Here is a 21428-nt window from a genome sequence, read left to right on the forward strand (position 1 = left end):
CACTCATCCTAAAATAAGCAAGAAACCTCCAAAAGATATGTCCCCGTAGACACTTTAAAATTACAGCCCCTCATCGTACATCTTCCTCGCCAATGCAACGTAAAATCTCTCCAGATCCTGTTTACTCGATAGCTCTCTCTTCCTCCTACCCTTATCCTCCTCTGACATCCTCTTCTTCATCTCCGAAGAGGGGGATGTTTGTTCCTGCGTCCGTGTGCCCGACGAGGCACCAGACATCGCACTGGACGAGGTGGGACTGGAAGACATCCCAACCGTATGCTTCACAGCACTGTCACTGAGCTCCTTGTCACTGGCCATGCGCACCGCAATTTCTGCCTCCTTTTCCTTCCGAGCAGCAATATTCTCCTCCTGCTTCATATTTGACCCGGCATCAGAAACTTTCGTAGTATCACCAACAGTAGCCGAAGACGCTGAAGACCCAGATCCTCCGCCGAGTATCTGCGTGGATGCAGGGACTTTATCGATCAGCCAGTCAAACACAGCGGAGAGCGTGTCCGTAGAAGACTTTACGACGTGGTCGTCGGCCAAACGCTCACGAGTACGTTTCTCCGCATTCGTCTCCCCTTTAGGTTTAGATGCTGAGGGACCCGTTGATTTATCCGACGTTGAACTCCTGTCACCATTCTCGTTGCTGCTACTCTTTTTCCACGCGCCCACAAATCGTGTCCAGTCACCGAAGCCCCAACCATCGCCTTGGGCAGTTGGATTGGTATATGGACTGCGGTTCCCGAAACTCGATGGCAGAGGAAAAGAACCCAATCCAATTGCGGGAATAGCTGGTAGATCAACTCCCAGCTCAATTCCTCGTGCTCCTCTCATCTCCCAATCTATAGATATAATTTCAGAAATCCAACGCCATCAGCGGCCACTCCATCAAACGATGACGAAAGGGAAAAACAAAAAACTCACGATCGCAACCCTCCATGATACCTAGAAACTCTCCCCATTTCGCGCTTTGGACGGTTACGAGCCCGTCGTTACCCCACTCGCGTTCATTTGCCCACAATGGCGTCCCCTTCCCCTTTGTTTGGCCATGCGTATGCACTAAATCGTCCCACTCCCTTTTAAGTCTTTCCCGCTCCTTTTCCTCCACCCCGTCTAACACCATCTTGGGTAGCCAAAATGGGTGCCAGACGCTCACGCTATCCGCAGACATACGCCCAGCGACACTCCAATACTTGACTGATGGATCATCTGGGGTTCTTGGATTGAAGACGTCGTTTAGATAGTTCGACGTCAGGTTCGCATACGCAGGTGAATCAACAATAGAGAGAAGGAGTGTGGTAAATGACGACGGGAGAGAACTCAATGACAAAGTAAAAGCAGATTCAGACTTGGTTTTGGGACCAGCTTTGGCCTTTGACGATGATTCGGTCTCCTCTGCGATTCCTGAGGAGAACTCCTCGATGTCGCGTCGTGTACTGTTCCGCAACGACTGCATCATTTCCTTTTCTTGCTGTCTAAGTTTCCCGAGGCCGATATTATTCTGTGCAAGGCCAATTAATGACATGTCGCGATCAAGTTCCGTGAGTATGTACTTACGGCACACCAATCCATAAATGGACTTCCACGATGTGGGGTGCTGATAGTCGTTAAAGAAAGTGGAACATATTCCCGGGGCTGGATATGGGTAATCAAATGTCGACAGTCCAATCCTCCCATAGAATGAGCAAGAAAATTAATTCCCCGACCCCGAGCACGTAGCCGAAGTTGTTCGTCCAAAGCAGATGCCCTCGATGAAATGAATCCAGTTCTACAGAAGATCTGAGAAAAGGTAAACAACAGAGATCCGCAGACAAACTAACCCAGGAACCGAGGTGACGATCACCTCTGCACCAACTTTACCTCTGAGAATGTTGAGAACATTTGACCAATAGTGCATCCGCATACTTGGGAAAGACGATGGACCACGAGAATCGAATCCGTAGAGGCCTATGAATGATATGTTAAGGTAATATTTTTTAAAAAACTGAAAAGTTGGGACTCTTACCATGACATAATACAATAGGATAGCGCGGTGCACGGATGGGATCGAAGAGAGCTGGGTGGATTAGAAGGCGATGAATGGTATCCGGCGGGGAGGGTGGAATCTTAAATTCGGTAGACTCAGAATTATAGCTCGCAGGAGATTTTCGATGTGATTTCTTGTCACTGTTGTTCGAAGTATGCTTCCTGGAATTACTGGGAGGTGGTTCGTCATCGTGCTGTGGAGCGCTGGGCTCTTGTCGATGAAAGGAGAAAAGATTGGGCCAGGACAAAGAGCCCGGAATCCAAGAAGGCAATTCGATAGTTGCTTTAAGAAGTTGAACTTTCAAAAGCACTAAACCATTAAACTAAACTAAAACAGACCTTTCAGTAGCGTCTCTGTATTGACCTCATTTCGCGACTCGGAGACATCTGTATCTGCACCTCGACTCCAACCTGCTGCAAGAAGGCTCCTATTCCAAAGGCTCCGATGCATCCAGCGAGTCCATTCAACGTCTTTGAAATAGTTTAATGACCTTGAAGGATCGTTTCGGACTGCGTTTAATCCATCCCGGATAGTAGTGGTCGTCCTTGGCGTCTCGGATGAATCTGCCTTTGCCTTGGCTTGGGTATAGAGAACATATTGGTTGGAGATAGATAGGGTAGAGACGACATTGACTAGTCGCTTGAATAGGACGACGACATGAGCTGGAAAGTATACACTGCTCATGCTCGTGGAGACATTAGAAGAAAGAAAGCAGAACAAGTTCCGTCTTTCAATCCAGCCGAGCATCCCCAACAGAATACGATCACGTGTTATACTGGAATAACCCCGATCATTATGTACTCTTTCGCCCGATCACTCCGTCATAATCTTATCTCCCTTCGATCTTACGTGCCAGCAAGAGTGATTGTCCAATGTCTGCCCTTCAGAATCTACACGAAATGTAAGTGAATACTTGATTTAGTACCGTGAAATGCATCTTGTGAGATATAGTGGAGATATATTCAAAAGGCAACGGAATGGTTTAATATCATATCTACAAGAATACTACAGAAAAAAGAGGTCTCTTAAATTGCATCGGTGCTTCGTCACGTAGGACAATACAAGTCGAAAACTTAGAGACAGCCTTGTGTGGAACCTTCTGTTCTATCAAGATGTATAAAAAGCTAGAATCAATATAAAGCTCATGACCGGCTGAAATAGAGGCCTGAGATGTTACCGTGGTCGTTCGGTGGACAGAAATCGTGCTCAAATTCGGCCACGTCCCCTAGTGGCCGAAATAACCTCCTGCATAAGATCAAAGAGCCGTCCTAATTGGCTGTCAACTTTCTCCTCCAGCAATTCGAACCTTCGATTAACGTTCTCCTCAAGTGCCGCCAATTTTTCTTCCGCTGGCAAACGTGGATAAGTAGAAAGATCTCTAGCTCCACTGTCTCTATAGTGTTTGCTTGAAGAAGCACCCAAACTGGCCTCAAAGTCAAGTTGTTGGGGCGATTCCACGCTGTCTGGCCCTATCCGATCACCGAGTGCAGGTGTCCCTTCGGTGCCAGTGCTGCCAGCTGCCACATCGAGAAACTTCGCATGGATAGCGTCTAGCCTGTTGTTAACACTTTCCTCCAATGCTGCCATTCCGTTTTGAAGGCTTGCCATTCTGTCTCCCATGCTACTCAACTGCTTCTCCAAACGGATTTCGCGGGATTCTGTGGATATCTTGTTCTCAGAGGTGATCAGCAGCCGGGCATGCTTATACGAATGATTTTCAGAATTGTTGTACCGTGGCTGGAAATGTTGAATCAATGGCTCGCATTTAAGACAGAAAAGGGTGTCGAGTTCTGTTTTAATGATCAATCGAGTTAGACTGATGCAGATCTGCTGACCGAAAAGTGAAAATAACACTTACCACAGCTGACACACGCCCAGAACGGTAGAGTCAGGTCTGTACTGCAGCAGGCACACATCAATGATACCTCAGAAGTAGGCGCGACGCTATCTAAATCCAAATCTGGTCCTATCTGAAGCTGTCCAACTTTGCTACCATTTATCTCCTCATTGTTTTGTAACTCCAAACGTTTCGCCTTGGTTTCCAAATTCTTGAAGGCAGCTATGAGTCTCGTGGATCTGCGCCTTGCTTTGAAGATGACATCCGAAAGCTCGTAACAATGAACCCGCACAGGCGAACATATAAGACAATGTGATATGCTGTGCACGAATTTGCCGATAGCCAGACTACGCGACCCGATGCACTCTGGACATAACACAATCTGATCGTCGAAGTCTTCCGCGACACATGTAATGCATATGAACCGGGTGAAAGGGATCGGCACATTGCACGAGTAACAGTAGATATACCTAGAAATGAAGAAGAAACGTATGAATACTTGTTCCAGATCCATAAAAGGCGAAATAAATATATACCGTTCATAGCTCACCCTTCTGAAATAATATGTAGTCAAACTGTGATAAATCTGGGCGTTCTCCGGAGGTGTACGCCACATGAGTGTCAAAAGTTCATCGATGAGTTCACCAGAGAGATTGTCGGTGATGGTGCTATAATACCTAAACAATCGATACCGAATCGAAAGCTCGATCCATTTTACCCGTTCTGCAAGACCGGTCTTGATAGCATTGGAAAATCCATGAGCACGCCGGACACGAAGCAGTACAGCTTCGATGGCAAAAAACCATCTCCGTTGAGCAAGATTTGCTCTGTGCCTCTGTCCAGGGTGGTCAATAAGATATCTGAATCGATAGACATCTTTTGGCGTCCTTGTGAGAATGAATTCATAAAAAACGGTGGCCTCCAAATGTTCTGAATCATTGGACTGGAAAATATCCATATCTGAGATTGAGTAAGCATCATCCAATGACTCTTCGTGTTCAACAGAGACTGCGTCCCTCGAAGGGCTGTCTGCAATTTGAACTTCTACATCTCCCTGCTGTTGTTTTGCTTTGACTGCGTCCCCATTCCCGGCTTCCTTGTTCACTTCCTCTTCACCGCCTTCAGCTTCATCACCTCCGTCTTCTTGATTCCCATGCTCTTCTTCTTCACCTTGGGCGTCCCCATCTTCGGTTTGATAATCGTGATTTTCACCCAGTTCTTCCCCCGAGTCATGATTTACCCCACCCGTGTTGGGCTCCCAACTCCACCGTCCGTAAACCTTGTCCTTGACCGAATCATACGTTCCCGCACATCTTATCCTACCCCCACTCGACGTAAAGACAAATGAAACGCTCGAAGTAGCGTCGTTGTCATTCTTGATCGACCCCGCAAACTCGAGTCGCCCGCTCGAGTCAAGGCCTGTACCACGTAACGTTGAATCAAAAACTTCGAATACGACTTCGAAACTTCCAGGGGTATACAAGCATTTGTTATCCGTGTTCCTGACCTGGTAGCATACACCAGTCCAGGACCCTTCAATAGAGTTTGTCACTGTAGGGGCTTCGAGAACTTTATCAATCAACATTGACGGAGATGGACTAGATTCAATGGCTGCAGGTGATGACACAGAAACAGCTTCAGAATAGGACAGTGGAGTACCAAGTCCAAAATTAAGGATGGATGTATCGTTGTTTGGCTCCTTTTCTGAATCGAAAGAAGAGATCGTTCTGCTGTATTTGAACTCGAGTAACTTGCTGTGGAGAAGTTTGAGTGTAGTATTTTTATAGGAAGTAAGAAACTGAACCATTCCTCTCATAAGAAATCACTGATAGTAAACTCAGTAAAGAAGCACACACTAACCATTCCATAAGCGTGAATGCTGAACTGACGTTCAACGTCACGGTGAATTTGTTCGAACCTCCCTGTGAATATCGTTCAATACCTATGATATAGAATCATGTGATGAACAAGAATTACCCTGCAGGACATGCATACGGTCGTTGAAAGTTGCCAAAATGCTATCCAACGACTCAGAGTGAGTTTGCAGCTCTTTATCTGTTATGAGGTGATCCTTCGACAGATTTATAATAGCTAAATGCCGTTTTAGAAGAAGATATGTCAATGGCAAAAACCACTGAGACCTTTCAGTCAAATTCATGGCTTTCAGTAAGATAAATTACTTACAGTCTCAACTCTGCCAGAACCCACAATGACAGCAACATCTGCTGGAGACTGAAGAAGATATGACATCTCTTTAAGATTCGAAAGGATAAGCTCCTCTCGAGAGGCCCTCAATCTCTCTACAATCTCCATCAACTTTGGTTCCTTCTCTGCTGTTGAAGGTAAGGGCTTTATCGATCGAAGAATGCCTTCAAGAGTAAGTACAGCCATTGAGTTGAGATAGTCGTCAACGTAGGGTTGATTGGCCCATAGCACGGTTCTGAAAGCCTTGTGCATATCCACCAGGATTGCATAAATCTTAGAGTGATAATAGGTCACGTCAATGTGCCAACCTATGTAAATATTCTTAAAAGATGAATACTGAAATGTTGATTGTTGGCGTACCTGCGGCCCAATAAGCGATCCAGTGTAGTAAGCTGACGATGGTAAGACCTTATCATTCGCTGCAAGGCCTGTTTAACATGAGATACATACCTGATTCCTTTAGGACGAGAAGAAGCGAATTTATTGGCCTCCCTGACGCTTATGAAGCCCGATCCATCCTCATCCATGGCCTCCACAATAGGTTGAACATGGGTGACATCGATATAATCGAACACCCAGGGGTCTTCTTTGACAATCGGCGTAACATTCGGCCTAGGCGACAATTCTCGTGTTACCACAATATTTCCGTAATCAGAGAGCATGGGCGTTCCTGGGGTAGAGCGATCGCCGACAAGGAAATAGTCGCGGAAGGTTAGTACAAAAGTTTTCGCTTTCACACTTCGACCCAGACGCTGTCAATAATCATCATATTTAGCGGTATAATCACGCCTACAAAAATTGAGATATACCATCTGGTCCCAGATAGTTTGAAATTCCTACACGCCGTCAGGTCAAAACGTAGGAACGGAGGTGTAAGACACTCACAGGATCCTGCAACTTCTCCTTCCGGATGGCCAGTGTCCTGTTGACAAGCTTACCCTGATCTAGCACCGAAAGTGACGTAACAGTTGTAAGGATATTGTCCAACTTGTAACCATGCTGCTCCATCTGGCTTGCCAGGCGCTCTGTGTTATTGTTATGCTGCACCATGAGTAACTTCTCGAACCGCTCAAAATTAGTCCTTAAGATATCGTTCAAGTCATACCCAATCTCATTCTTCAAATCTTTTTTGAACTCTTTGATGTTGATCTCCCGTTGGCGCGGAGACGCATCGGTCACTGCTGAAGTTTGCCATGCGGAAATTTGGGTACCTCCGCCACCGCTACCGTCTGTAGATGATGCAGCAGCGCTCGAGATAGCTTTGGCATATAACTCGGTGAGCAAGTCATCGCGCTTGAGAAATTCTTCGAAGCCGCCGTACCGATCGACGAGGTTGTAGAGCTCGTCCTCGCGCGCGGTACTCAACTTTGGAAACAGACGTGTGAGTATCATCTCGAGCTTGTTGTTTATGTCATCCACTTTGGCGGCCATGTCGTTGAGAGTGGTGTGCACTACATCGATACTCGCAGCGATGTACGCGGTTAGTACAATCTGCAGCTCAGCCCGCCGCTGGATGAACTTGGCGATGTGCTCTGCGAATTTCTCTTCGTATCCTCTGGCGTGAACAATTTTAGCTTGGAAGGGGCATATTTATTAGTAAATGGAGGACGAAGAACACGATATACATAGACGCACAAACAAGCTTTCTGTTCATGAACGAGTTCAAATCACTCCCACAACGTGTGATATCAGCTGCTATATCTTTGATCAGCTCCTGCAGCCTAGCCTCTTGTTCTTCTCTCCCGGCTTCTTGAATATGAGCGTGCCTCAAATCTTTCAATCTGAATGTATAAGTGTACTGAGAAATTAGCGCACCAATCCCAACAATAAAACATACTGGAACATGCTGCACATCATATTTTGCATTTGCAATTTAACTACTATCACCTTCTTCTCGTTATCCCTCCTCGTCAAGTCAAGGCTGATCACCGAATGGAATGCAAAGATTGCAACTAGAAGCTAAGCGCTCAACGCCGCCAACTGACCAATGATAAGTAAGACTCACCACCAAGGACGGGATGTACATTCCCCAGACAAACCAAGCCATCCAGAACAATCTTTGTGATTTCCACAAACCCATCCAAAGTTGTTTGTAGCCTTTGAGCAATCCTATCGTCCTTGGTAGCAGACTCGAGGTCGAGCGCCTGCATCTTCCTGATCGTCTCCTCATTTTTGTTGTAGAACTGCTCGAGTTCTTCCCATAGCTGGGCTTTCTTGTCCTTCCCTGAGAGACCTGACTGAGGATCTGATGTAGAGATTGTCAAAGACCGACGGAACAGGGGATTTTTCTCAAGGGACGCCTCGAATTCAGGCGTAGTACTTCGATCGGGGTCATTATGATGAATGGCCTTTGACATGTGAGTCGGTCACAAGCTTTGGTTTGCTGGAGGTTGAAGCTTGAAATCGGATATGTGCGCACTGTGTACGAACGATGTCGATGAACCACGAAGCGAACCATGCTTGGCGGCATCTCTGATAAAATCTTCAGGAAATCTGAATGACCAAAGTTTAAACACTGCTTGTTGCGGGCAATGGTCATAGGCTCCGGATCTAAATAGATCGGCTCTTAAACCTTTAGGTCACGTGTGGTCCGTCTAGGCTGGAGACCAACTGGAGACCTCACTGTTGGAAGTAACAGCAATGCTACTATTTGATACCTTCACCACTTGTCCAATATCTAGAATAAGTCAAGGATAGAAAGTATTTTTTTTGTCAAATTCTAGTATTTATTCTCTACAGACTACATTGCTAGCTGATTGATTATTTGCACTGTTTGTACTATATGGTCTGAACCAAAAAAATTGGATTATCAGAAAAATACAGAGGTAGCGCCATATGATCTGACAATATATGCCCAATATCTTGAGTTGAGAGTACTTCTAGACCAAGCGCTTCTGCACATCAAATCCAAACAATGACGGAGATTGATATAGCAGATACTATAATTTGTCGCCCGTTTTCAAGTCACAATGTTATTTAAGTATATACGATTTATATCCGGCAACCGCAGTAATAAAAATATCAAAGAACCATGCTTGTTCTTTTCTTTTGAAACAATGTCGCTGCGCGTGGGGCTAGGAGTTGGTTACTTTCCCCATACCTAAAAATATGACCAAATATTATTTATAGATACATGATCTAATAATAGAACATCGATCAAATACTCGTTTCGTTCCGTGCAGCAGCCAGAAGATTGACAGAGTTAGTCAATTACTCCCCATTAACTCTAAATTCAACTTTCTGGTATGAATTTTATGTTTTGAAAAATTACATATCTACTATTTATTGGTCATATAGGCATATTGGCCTTGTGGAGACAATATATTGATGAATGGTTCGAAAGACCCATCCATCTGGGCTTCCTTGATCTTTTTTTTGTTCTAATCTCGTGAAGATAGCACAACTCCACAGAAATTTATATTTATACAAAAGCTTATATAGTCCACAAATCGGAAGTGGGTTCCACGGAGTTTGTTCTGCTGAATGTTTTTCATCACCTTCTTTGATGACGCTAAATCCAATGCATCCTCAAGGGCGCTGTTTTAATACTACCAGCGAAGCATAAGATGAAGTACCCGGCCCGCAGATAACGATATATATAGACGCTGACTCTCCGGTTTTCTCTGTCGTCCCCATTTCTTGCCTTCCACTTCTTTCATCCAAGCTCTGCCTCTGTGCCTACATTATGGCGTCCGTATTAAGCGTCTTGCGTCTGATACAACGCGCTGCAATCAGCTTACACGCTCAAAGACAAAGGTATCTTCATCCTTCCAAGATCATCATCAGTTCAAATTTGACGATGTCCTCAAACGTCTGCAAACAGCCAAATTGACACATATGCAACATGTTCCCGCATCAGTAAGTGTTGCATTTACTGTCAGTGATCTATGATTGTTGATGACATTTAAAACCCTATCCCATCGAATTATGAAACTTAATTAGCATTGTGGGCATACGACATAATGATAAATATTGATCGGAAGCACGAGTACATCTGGAAGAAAGGATTGCGCCTGTCAAGCTTGCTTTATTATGCTGCCTGTTACCCAGTAATTGCTTGACAAATATTCTTCCTGATACCCAATCAAGCTCACATTGACCAGGTAGGCATAGAGATCTTTCACTACCATTTGTTCCCTTCTGACTCAAGCGTAAACTCGAATAGTAAGGCTCAAATAATCTCTCAGGTATATTTGCAGCTATACTGACAAAAACCTAGCTGTGATGCATGGCTAACATTCACATCTGCGGTTTTGTTTATGATACCAAGGGTAGCCATCGTCAGTGAGTGTCTCCATTCAGGCTGCTTCGAATACGTGAAACAACAAGGTTGACAAAATTGCAAGTGTCCTTCATCCTACGTGTCCATGCTGTCACCAATGGGGCACTGTTCTTCACAGGAGTTCTGACACTACTTGGTGCCTTATCTACGGCATTGGACATTGTAAGTCGAGATTTATGCGTAGATGATATTGATACCTCACAACAGTAATAGGTCCAGATCAAACAGCTTTCTTGCACACAGTCAGCTAATCCTCTGTAAGAAAAATTGTGATCATATGGGCCTTACTGACATTTGGGTCATTCCTCATTTGTAGAGGTAAATGATACCTTACATTCCACTTTCAGATCAGATTTTTTGACCTCTCAATTTTTTTAGCTTTTGTCATGACTTTCATATCTTTAATTGCTTTTGATGTCGTCGCGACGTCGGTTATGATGTGGAAGCTGGTATGGTATGTTCGCTTGCAGGGATTAAAGAGCTTGGGAAGCGAAAGCTTGATTTCGATGATGATAAGAAACGGTACGTTGTTTTGAGGACGATGCACCATGAACATGTGTTAATCACAGGTAAACCTGCAAGGGACTCTATACTTCATGTAAGTCTAGTTAATCGCTTGAATTTAACATGCCGTCTTAAATTCTTAAAATCCACGATGTGGATCTAACGGCAGCCTCATGATGTCCCTGGAGGCCGGGACAAGACACCGAAAGAGATCGGACAGCGGTGCCATAACAGTAGGCACCTATCCCAAACCCAAATCAGCGACTAGATTGAGGCTTTCGCAAGCTGACGGACTAGCCGTAGCTATAGGCGCGGCAGTGACAAAGAAGGCGAAAGGTAAGGCATTAAAATGTGACCGAACCGCATCGGGTGGGTGTAGGTGTGAGGTTGAAAGACATTCTAAGCGCTAGGTTCCAACTGAGCAAAGAAGGCAATAAAAAGATCCGTTTTGTCGTCAAAGATAAAAGCCCGTCATAAAACCGTATCCAATTCAGTATCTGCAAGTGCAATGGCAGCATGACGGGACTTCCATCATGCGCCCCACGAATAAGAACATGGTGCAGAAAAATGACCAAACAAGAAAGGGGGTGCGAGATATGTGAAGTTGAGAAGAACGTGAGGGAAATATGATAGGAATACATGATGAATAAACTAGCAGACTTCGTTCAAAAATAACACCTTCAATGTACAATTCTCGGGATATTAAATTTTAAATGAAGAAGCTCCGTTAATGCATTACAAAATGGCTGGGTACTAATATAACATCTTGATCTTCCAACAAAAATCGGAAACAGCACTGATATGCAGTACAACATTTGTCATTGAGATCCCTGGTCTCCGTTTGGGAAGAATTTAAGAAATTTAAGAAATTTAGAAAATTTAGTGAATTATACAGCTACTAGTGTATAATTATTTCAATGCAAAGAAGGACGCAAGCATACAACGGTTGACAAAATCTGTGGAACGGTGAAGTCAATGAACCTATTTTTAGATATCACGGTATCACCTGACGTTGAGTCTGCGGTTCGTAGTTTGGGTCTGTTTTGTTGACTGGTTTGCATTCCTTGTACTAAAGAGTATTGATCTTCCTCAAAAATTTGGTGCCATAAATCTAACTTCCTATACTCTGATATAAACTGACAAACTCAGTAGCACTGACTGGACAAAAGCTAGACATAGTCAGAGGTTGGGTAACAGACCAAAGTCACGGATTCATGGTTTGGCTACCGAAACATTGGGTGAAATGTCTGGTACGATAACACTTGTTCTCAACACTCATCATTCCTTCTAAGCACATTTAATTACCGTTGTCTTCTTGATCTCTCAAAATCTCTATTCATCATGGGTATCAATAAGTTATGGAAGGTACGTTACAGCATACTGTTGTGTGATACTGATCTAATCTTTGAATTGACCGCCAATTTAGATGCTTGAGCCCATTGCACAGAAAAAATCACTGTTAGAAATGTCCGTACAAGAAGGTGTTGTAAGCAGACGGCATGGTACTGGAGTCTTAGTCATTGGCATTGATGCAAGGTGAGTGGATTAGACTTTTCTGGTGTTTTGTTGTGCTTATCATGTGCATAATAGTCCATGGTTTTACGCTACACAGGCGATTTTTGCTGGGCATGCTCATGCTCAGGCAGGACAGAATCCCGAACTACGCACCCTTTTCTTCCGTTTGGCAATGCTTTCATGATGCGCTATAAGCACTGTGTTTGTATTTGATGGCGCAAACTGTCCAAAAACCAAAAGGGGACGCCGTGTTCGAACAATGCCTCATTGGATGACCAAAGCATTCAAAGAGTTAGTTGACGGGTTTGGGTTTCACTACCATACGGTATGCTGTCACAATTTTTGATTTAGTGTACTTATATTGATATCTAATTTGCAGGCTCCAGGGGAGGCGGAGGCCGAGCTTGCGTATATGAATAGAATTCACGCTGTTGATGCTGTTCTTACAGTAGACAGTGATGCATTTCTTTTCGGTGCTCCACAAATTTTGCGCATGTTGGTTTTTTGTGTTTTATTAGTTTAAGCTATTTCTAACTCATATCTAGGAATGTAAAAAATGCGAAGGAAAAGGACGTTGTTGAGGTCTATACTGCAGATGCTTTAGCTGCGCAGCCTAACCCTAATGCATTTTTGCCGGCTGCACTTCTTTTTTTGGCGGTAGTTTGTGGCGGTGACTATGATACAGTACGTGATTATTGTATGAAGTATAGATTCTCTTCCTAATCTGAAAATCTACATTATCTAGATTGGACTCAAGGGTTGTGGACCAATTACGGCTTCGGCACTTGCATCGGGCCCGCTAGCTCAGCAGTTATTCAATGCTGCCCATGAGTATGACGAAAACATGCTAAAAATATTTTTGAAAGAGTGGCGCATTTCTTTGTGCAATGAACTTGAACATGATTATAGTGGGCACATTGGTAGGAAGCATCCAAAGGTTGCAGCTAATGTTTCCGATGCATTTCCGGACCCAAAAGTGCTCAAGCTGTATAGTCATCCTCTTACTTCGGAGTCACAACTGGGTAATTTGGTGCATAGTAACCAATGGTTTATTCCGGAGGTACCTGATAACTCAAAGCTGGCTGCTACTTGTGGTCGGTTATTTGGTTGGGGCCCGACAATTGCTTCTAGATTCGTGAGCAATATATGGGATGGATATTTCATTCGTAAATTTATACAGGTGTGATTGTCTGCTCATTTTTACTGTATTGTTTCGCTTACTTTACCCATTGTGAATATATTAGCTGTCGTCATTTTCTCCTATCGAGCATACTCAAAATGACGTGTCAGCTTTAAAATCTAACATTCGCTTTATGACACGTGCAAAATCATCCAGAACATTTGTTAACATTCAGTTGACAATGTGGATTGATGCCCTTGCTGCTGAGGCGGCAACTTCTGTTGTTAGGCATGCTGGCACACACCCCTCCTCAATCGAGGGTCTTTCAACAACTATTCAAATGTTGATATGGGTTCCCGAGCCAATTTTACAAGCATTTTCGAGTCAAAAAGTTGCAAAGTTCTATGCAGAGCATCCACGAGCTTCATTTGATGGTCAATTAGAACTCTATACACCTGTAAGTCAATTATGGAATATGTTTTCTATTAACCAATAATCAAAATTTTACTAGGTTCTTTTTAATGACCTTGAATTCGCCGCTCCTAGTGTTTAGCTCCTATCATTACGCTTTGGTCATAACTTGGTATTGCTTCCTAAATGTGTTTGTGTTATTTGTACTATTACGTAGTCTAATTCTAATATTTTGAGGTCTCTAGACTCTCGCTGAGGTCTAAAACTTTTATTGACGGCAATTAATCTCTGGGTCCGGTTTGTTAGTACATCTAGAATATAATAATAATGTCTCGGAACTAACTCCTAAGTGTCGGCAGCTGGATTCTACTATCCGTTGCTCAATTCAATGATATATCTTTCTTGTGTCTCCAAATCCTAGCATCCAGATAGAACTCATGCCAAAGACTACGCAAGCAGCAACACACAAAAATCCATACCCAACGTATTTGCATGCTCGTAAAGCCGCTGAAAAAGGCGTCAAAAAACACAAAAAAGCCGAAACAACCGCTGAAAACTACCGTGGCCATATTTGCCGTGGAAGAGAGTTTTTTGAGAAGTTTGTTCTTGAAGAAAGTGAAGCCGAGGAACTATGGAATAGGCGTCCAGACTCAGAGGCAAATATAGCAGTGGCAGGCGAGAATCAGCTTCAATTGAGTGGTTCTGATTCTGACAGATTTTGGATGCATCCCAAATTCCGTGAAGCATTTACCGGGCCACCAATTGAATGCACTCTACTTGCAATTTCTATGTTCATGGCATTTAAATGTCATACCCTTAATCGAGAAAAGTCTACGGCATCTGCTATTCATGCAGCCTTTATCCAACATTATGATCAGTTGTACGTGAAATTGGCTGTCATCTCACGGTAGATTGGATTCTAACTTTTGCTATTCACATGGATATAGGGACAGAGATAAGTTTCGAGGGAAGTGGCATTATGATAACCATCTAAAGGAGTGGGTCGGAAACCCTGTTCGGTCCGCAGAGGTTGAAGATCAGCTAGCGGCATGTAAAAATAAGGATGGTGAGGGTGAAAGAAAGCACTCACGCGCAATTACTATTCAAGATATGCGCTGTCTTCTTGACCATTCACTCCAAAAATGTCCAACCTTTGATCTTGAAAACGGTACACAGGCTTATCAGAAAAATATTCTGGCCGAGCGGGCGACTTACTTGCTATTCAATGCCTTATCAACATCTGCATTTACGATCTGGATGAGGTATTGGTAGCTCTGAATATATCTGGTGACAGCTGCTTACCTGATTTGTTAGAATTGGCGAGGTCACTTCACTTCAATACAAGAATCTTGAGTTTCCAGTAGGACGTCAGAAATCACACTTCCAAGGCCATCACTATTTCCGGCTCAACTTGCGCAATCGGAAAAACTGGCAAAAGCGGGAAAAAAATGGAGAACACCAGCTAAGCGGTCAGTTGATTACAATCTAATCTTTTATCGGAGTATCCAATGTCATACTGAATTTGTGAATTGCCAGGGCATACTTACATGGTATACAGCCAACCACGGACACCCAAGATTGATATGCATAGGCACCTGCTAGATTGGTTGGAGTTTTACGAGACAGTTCTTCTTGGAAGGCCACTCCTACCCGATGACTTTTTGTTTCCTATGATTGGTATTAGCGGCACATCAGTCCAGCCAGATTGTGCCATGACATCCGATATCGCTCAAAAGAAGATAAATCAAATGGCAATGGATGCAAATATTCACGGTGCTCAGTATTTTACTACTCACTGCTTCCGACGGGGAGGTGCTCAGTATCGCTTCATGTTTGCTCCGCTTGGAGAGAGGTGGACGCTTGCTCGAATACGATGGTGGGGTGGGTGGGCAACTGGGGAACATGTAAGTTTGGAATTCTATATTCATTGGTAAGAGTCTAATCAAATGTTGCTGGATAAAGCGAGATACGTTAATTCGGTATCTACTGGATGAACTGTATACCTATGAGGAAGATCATAGCAATGCGCTTTGTCCAGCAGACGATTCCCCCAATCCGGACTTAGCATTTTCGTCTCATGAGCAGAAACTCGTATTGAACGCAGCACCCACAACCAACATTGTTGCTGGATTCACGCGCCAAGTGACACAGCAAATTTCAACCCTTTGTTATAGTCTCGAAGAATTGCGACGGCACTCTTCGGTAAGTCTGCAGTTTGATTTGCCAGCTCTTAATAATTAATAACAGCTTTACAATACAGCTTTCTGTGGGACCCACACTACGGACTGTAACGGACCTCGACAAATCCAAGTCACCAGTGCCGCGGCCACCGTTGGTTGAACATTCTCATCAATTCTCACCAACATTCTTACCCGGCGGGCCTCCACATCATTTTTCTAGCCAGTTCAGTCTCAAAAACACAGCAGCTACTAATAACATGGAGATCCGCCATCTTATCCCAGGTTTTCCTCGAAAGCTTGCATCCAAAGCATTTGAGCAAGTTGTAAAAGACTGGGAAATGGCTGATCCCAGCCGTTCTCTCTATGTTCCAATGAAGGATTGGGACCCTGAATGGCATAAACGCTCAGGCCAATCTCAAAAGTATGGACAGCGACAAACCGTTGCCCTTGAATTCATTGATTAGTGAGTTTGGTCAAATCTTACAGTATTATTTACTAACTACGAGTTAGTTTTAATCGTGACAAAGACGCGTTTAAGCGAGCGTATCCGGAGTATGTCAAAGGGTTCACTCCTCTTTTGCATGCTATTCGGCAGGCACAGCAACTGAGAGGTGACAGTATACAGCGCCGTCGAAGAATAGATTAATTTGCTCCATTTGTTGATTACAGTCATAATAATATAATTGTTCCTTAGATTTCAACAAACGAGAGTGGGTGGACAAAATCTGCATTGAAATACCATCTATTCTACAAACATATACCTAATCTTGTTCTGTGTACTTGACAAACAGACCAGCAACGATGACTTGAAAACGGCGACACAATATCATCGTGGTCATTGTGATTCGTGATGTCCAAAACGACAGCCACCCAAGAGCCGGCAACAGCGCGACAAGAGACACGAGATTCCCGCGCGATGCAACGTGTGTGGTGTGGGTCTTGCTATCAGAACAACGTAAGAGGAGCTGTGAACCTGCAACAAAAAGTGAGTCCGCAACACGAGAACATACAGCAACAAGTAAGCAGTTCTCTCAACAAGTAAGCAGCCCTCTCTCTCTATTTTCTGCCATTGCCATTGCGGTCAACAAATGAGGTATTGCGATATTGCGACGGCGGGATGTCGAGAGCGAGACGAGGGTTAAAGGGCGACGGCGACGACGACAAACGTCGATTGACATCTGTCCTCATCGTTATCTCCCGCATTAGTCATTATCTCCCCGGGGCATCAGTCACATCACCCGGTGAGTGCCTAATATAGTTTCTATTTCGGAGGGAAGCTGGTTGGGGCCGAGCACGCGACTATGACGCGAAAGCGATCAACTTTCGATCATGATCGCCGAAAACGGCAGCGGCCCTGGTCGAGGCCCTTAAATTCTACGACATAAGTAAAGATGAAACATTTCTGTAGCAGACCTTGACGCACTGCAGAATAATCACGGCAATCCAGTCCGGGGCGATTATTCTGTACTATGTAAGTCAACCAGTTATTCTGCTCTGAGATAAAACCAACGTTGCATTCATCTTATAGCTCCCACAAGTGAGTATCGATATAATATTCTATTTGTATACGGTCACAACGGTTTAATTTTTGGGTAATAGGGTCTCTACAGTACAGTCCTCAACGACGATACTTTGATCATCTCGTCAATTTTGATTTCGCGATTTATCTTGGAGATCAGGAGTTTTTGTGTGGATGACCGAAGAGGGGCGGATCAAAGTCTTCAATCTTCGTTGCACTTCGCTGGGCCTCGCGATGCTGCTCCGAATAACCAGTTAAATACCTCGACAAATAGCCGCTGGACAAGCCTGGTCAGGGACTTTGAAGATCTGGATACCCACCCAGAGTTGCTAGGCAACTCAAGGAAATGCGAGGGGACGTCTTCCAGTGTTTAGCTGCATCCTCCAATTACATCCAGGAGGTTCATTGGCCGAAATCCATAAAACAATCCCAAAAGGATAACAGTTTGTTCCCGATTTAATCTCATTCACTGCTATACTTAACCTTTGATAAATCGTGTTGATTTAGCAATCGTTCTCCTCGCGTGTTCATACAGAGAACGTAGACAAGAGCGCTGAAAACTTGTAAATTTTGGCACGATATTAGCTATCCAAAAAACGTACATAATAATAAAACGCCAGGAAGCCTGATCGCATATTAAGTTAGGTTTAGGCATCAAGTTTCGAGAGGACAAGCTCAGAAAACTACTCTTGCATTCTGTCATCGTCTTCGTCATCGTCCTTTGGGGAAAGTTGTTGCTGTCTCTGTTGTTGCTCTCGCTGCTCAACCTGCGACAATGCCTGGTCAACATTTCCCACCGCCTCCAGTGCTCGTCGGAGGCTATCCCCAGTCCCAATCTCAGACGCCATAGCATCAAGCCTGTCCACAGCCACTGTGGACGCACCTCCTCCACCTCCATCGACTGTCGATGTCCCACTCCTCGCTGTCCGTGAAACCAATCGACTTAGGGCCCAGTTCACATACCCGGTATGGCTCGTCTCCCACTGGCGCTTGCCTACCTCGGTCGTGGTGCCGGCTGATGATGTCGGCGGTGTGATGGTGTCGGTCGGAGGCAAAGATGACATGGTTGTGTACATTTGGAGGAACTTTGGGGGGATGGAGTGCAATTTATCGAGGCTTGAGCTCCCAGGGTCGTCAAAGGTGGATGGTACAGATAGAGAAGAAAGTTGGGATAATCGTGATTCGGCACGCGCCAACTGACGCGAAGACGTGCGTATCGCACGCGTTAGAAGTCGATTGAGTTTCCGTTGCTAAAGACAGATGGTACAAGCAATGGTATGGCGCAGTTAGAAGGGTAATAGAAGAATAATGAAGATAAAACGTACCCCGTCGAGCCTTTTACGCAGTTCTTCTACCTCTTCCATAGCCTCCACCTCTTGCTCTGGAGTAACCGTGAGATCAAGTCCTTGCTGATGCGGGAGCACAATAGGCAAGTCACTCGGGACCATAAAAATATTCCGCATACACCACGCCTCAAAGAAGTCAAAAGCTATGTCGGTGTGATACTCTAGGAGGGTTTGAAACGCGACTAAGCCCTGCTCAACCTCATGAATGGTGGCCTCAGCATCAGCATCGGCCTTTGCGCGCGCGTTTGCCCCTGATCCAGAGGCCGCTTCGGAGGCCGCTACGCGTTCATCAGCCCATTTCTCTAAAAATTCTTCCATCCCGTTGACACCGTCTTGCACAGCGTTGTTTGCTATATTGATGATATCGTCAAGTAGAAGCTGAGGGGAAAAACCGAGAGCTTCTGACAATAGAAGAGATGGCGCATTTTGGGGAGTTGATACCGAGGTAGGTTTGGTATTGGAGGGACCTGCTTGGCTGGAGGCCATGATTGCTTGATACGAATGCAAGAGCGATGGTGAAAGAAGAACTTCCTTGAACGCGTCCTGAGACCATTTGGAATGATCTCACGTGTTGATGGCAGGTTTGTAGATTCAATCGCCGCTTGAAGTGGAAATAGCTGGGCAACATGCACCCTGTCCGCGCTCGTCGAAAATAATTGGTGCGAAAGTTGGTCCTTGTCGAAAGGAGAGGGTAAACTAAAAATCGACTTGTAATATAAGGAAGAAGGAGCAACGCCGGCAATTTATTTAGAAAAGCAAAACTTTTGTTTGGCATCGAGCTCCGCGCGTCAAGATATGAATGGACTGTTGAAGGACTGTGTAGCTTTACATTGTACAAATATTGGTTGATGCATAAATACACCTATAAACTTCTACTCTTACAACCCATTTCACGCATTCGCTTTAAGCTCCTCCGCCGTCAAGCTTCCATCCTCAGTGTACCACAATTCGCGAACCTTGACACACCTCAAATGGTTTTTGCCTCCACTCAAGCTCGCATCGTGATGGAACAAGTACGTCCGCCCCTCGAATTCCACGATACTGTGGTGAGTCGTCCATCCGGTAACAGGCTCCAGAATTCGTCCGCGATAGGTGAAAGGGCCAAGGGGTGAGTCGCCCGTGGCATAGCAGAGGTAATGCGTATCGCCAGTGCTGTAGCTGAAGTAATAAACACCGTTGTGTTTGTGCATCCACGCGGCCTCAAAGAATCTCCTGTCATGGTCCGATGAGTGAAGCAACTCCTTCGTCTCAGGGTCGTAGATCTCCACTGGCAAGTCCTCGCCAACAAAGCTCTTCATATCTTCGCTCAGCTTCGCCACGCGCGCGCAAAGCGCCGGTCCCTCCGTCGCCTCCATCTGCGAATACGCGTCTTTATCGAAGGTTCGCTTTTGCCAGCACTGCAGCTGGCCGCCCCAGATACCTCCAAAGTAGAGATACGCCTGGCCATCGTCGTCGACAAAGCTCGCTGGGTCAATGCTGTAGCTGCCCTTGATAGGCTCCGGCTCCGGGACGAAGGGGCCGTGGGGCTCGTCCGCAACCGCGACGCCGATCTGGAAGAAGCCCTCGTGATTGCGTGCGGGGAAGAAGAAATAATATTTGCCGTTCTTGGTTGCCGCGTCAGGGGCCCACATTTGTTTCGCGGCCCATGGGACATCCTTGATGGAGAGAACGACGCCGTGGTCGGTGACGGGCCCTGAGATGCTGGGGAGAGAGAGGACGTGGTAGTCGTTCATGGCGTATTGGTCGCCATTGTCGTTGTCCTCGATGTCGGTCGCGATATCGTGGGAAGGGTAGACATAAATGCGACCATTGAAAACATGAGCTGACGGATCGGCGGTGTAGATATGGGTGACGAGAGGCTGAATATCGAGCGATGCCATGATGAAGAAGATCTTGAGTGTGAAGATAGTAGATGAGGACTAGAGAGAGGAAGGATCAGCCTCGGAGGGAACTGGAGACATAAATACTGGCGATTACATAGGGGTTTGGCGTATATAGATTTAGCCAGTTTGCCCGCGATCAGTGTGAAATACCGAGGTTGGCCCGCCTTTTGCTCAGCAATATTCAAAAGATATCTTGCACTTTCCTAGTGTTGTAGGTATCTATGAGAATGCCTGCAATTATTTCATGTATTGAGCCGAATAAATGCTAAGCATGTACTGCGATGGGTATGCATCATATTATTTTATCGTATTCCTTCGCTGACCTGTTAAACAGACGCTTTTGCCAAGTTAAACGCGGGGAAAATAGATAATCGACACCCCGGATCTCGTGGCTCTACCTTTGAAACCCGCATAACTCTGTATGTACCTGGTTCTAATTGACTGACTATTTTGGTTCATAACGTTGACATGCTTCTTGCTGCGCGTGGGCGTACAGATGACAACTTGAGCACGATTGGCGTGTTTCCTCTAAAGCGGCCAGTCAGGAACCTGCCATTATCCTAATACAAACAAAGCTAGTTACCAATCCTTCTA

At 45.0% G+C, this 21428-nt stretch overlaps 6 protein-coding genes across 6 annotated transcripts; 2 read left to right on the forward strand and 4 right to left on the reverse strand.

Annotated features, from left to right (window-relative positions):
* Positions 1-60: 60 nt before the first annotated feature.
* On the reverse strand, positions 61-2716 carry JR316_0006833 (Triacylglycerol lipase 2; the record flags this gene model as incomplete). The annotated part of the gene is made up of 6 exons (XM_047892578.1): positions 61-848; positions 931-1507; positions 1564-1774; positions 1827-1953; positions 2012-2341; positions 2371-2716. 6 exons carry the CDS (start codon positions 2714-2716, stop codon positions 61-63), a joined length of 2379 nt encoding a protein of 792 aa, XP_047747860.1.
* A 522-nt stretch (positions 2717-3238) lies between these two features.
* Positions 3239-8431, reverse strand: JR316_0006834 (uncharacterized protein; the record flags this gene model as incomplete). The annotated part of the gene is made up of 13 exons (XM_047892579.1): positions 3239-3822; positions 3891-4339; positions 4406-5667; positions 5730-5791; positions 5847-6003; positions 6054-6382; positions 6435-6466; positions 6525-6826; positions 6884-6910; positions 6960-7648; positions 7710-7855; positions 7912-8026; positions 8080-8431. 13 exons carry the CDS (start codon positions 8429-8431, stop codon positions 3239-3241), a joined length of 4506 nt encoding a protein of 1501 aa, XP_047747861.1.
* A 3770-nt stretch (positions 8432-12201) lies between these two features.
* JR316_0006835 (uncharacterized protein) lies at positions 12202-12559 on the forward strand (the record flags this gene model as incomplete). Its single annotated transcript, XM_047892580.1, has 3 exons — positions 12202-12225; positions 12287-12396; positions 12451-12559. The coding sequence occupies 3 exons, from the start codon at positions 12202-12204 to the stop codon at positions 12557-12559; spliced, it is 243 nt and encodes an 80-aa protein (XP_047747862.1).
* Positions 12560-12634: 75 nt separating this feature from the next.
* Positions 12635-16732, forward strand: JR316_0006836 (DNA repair protein rad13; the record flags this gene model as incomplete). The annotated part of the gene is made up of 12 exons (XM_047892581.1): positions 12635-12700; positions 12755-12870; positions 12921-13059; positions 13121-13555; positions 13620-13952; positions 14335-14786; positions 14854-15168; positions 15221-15375; positions 15443-15810; positions 15869-16108; positions 16167-16549; positions 16597-16732. The coding sequence occupies 12 exons, from the start codon at positions 12635-12637 to the stop codon at positions 16730-16732; spliced, it is 3138 nt and encodes a 1045-aa protein (XP_047747863.1).
* A 1556-nt stretch (positions 16733-18288) lies between these two features.
* JR316_0006837 (Centromere protein mis12) lies at positions 18289-19437 on the reverse strand (the record flags this gene model as incomplete). Its single annotated transcript, XM_047892582.1, has 2 exons — positions 18289-18855; positions 18931-19437. 2 exons carry the CDS (start codon positions 19435-19437, stop codon positions 18289-18291), a joined length of 1074 nt encoding a protein of 357 aa, XP_047747864.1.
* A 404-nt stretch (positions 19438-19841) lies between these two features.
* Positions 19842-20831, reverse strand: JR316_0006838 (Xylosidase/arabinosidase; the record flags this gene model as incomplete). The annotated part of the gene is made up of 1 exon (XM_047892583.1): positions 19842-20831. The coding sequence occupies one exon, from the start codon at positions 20829-20831 to the stop codon at positions 19842-19844; it is 990 nt and encodes a 329-aa protein (XP_047747865.1).
* Between the last annotated feature and the right edge of the window lie 597 nt (positions 20832-21428).

This window comes from Psilocybe cubensis, chromosome 6 (assembly GCF_017499595.1).
Source record: "Psilocybe cubensis strain MGC-MH-2018 chromosome 6, whole genome shotgun sequence".
Lineage (NCBI taxonomy): Eukaryota > Fungi > Basidiomycota > Agaricomycetes > Agaricales > Agrocybaceae > Psilocybe > Psilocybe cubensis.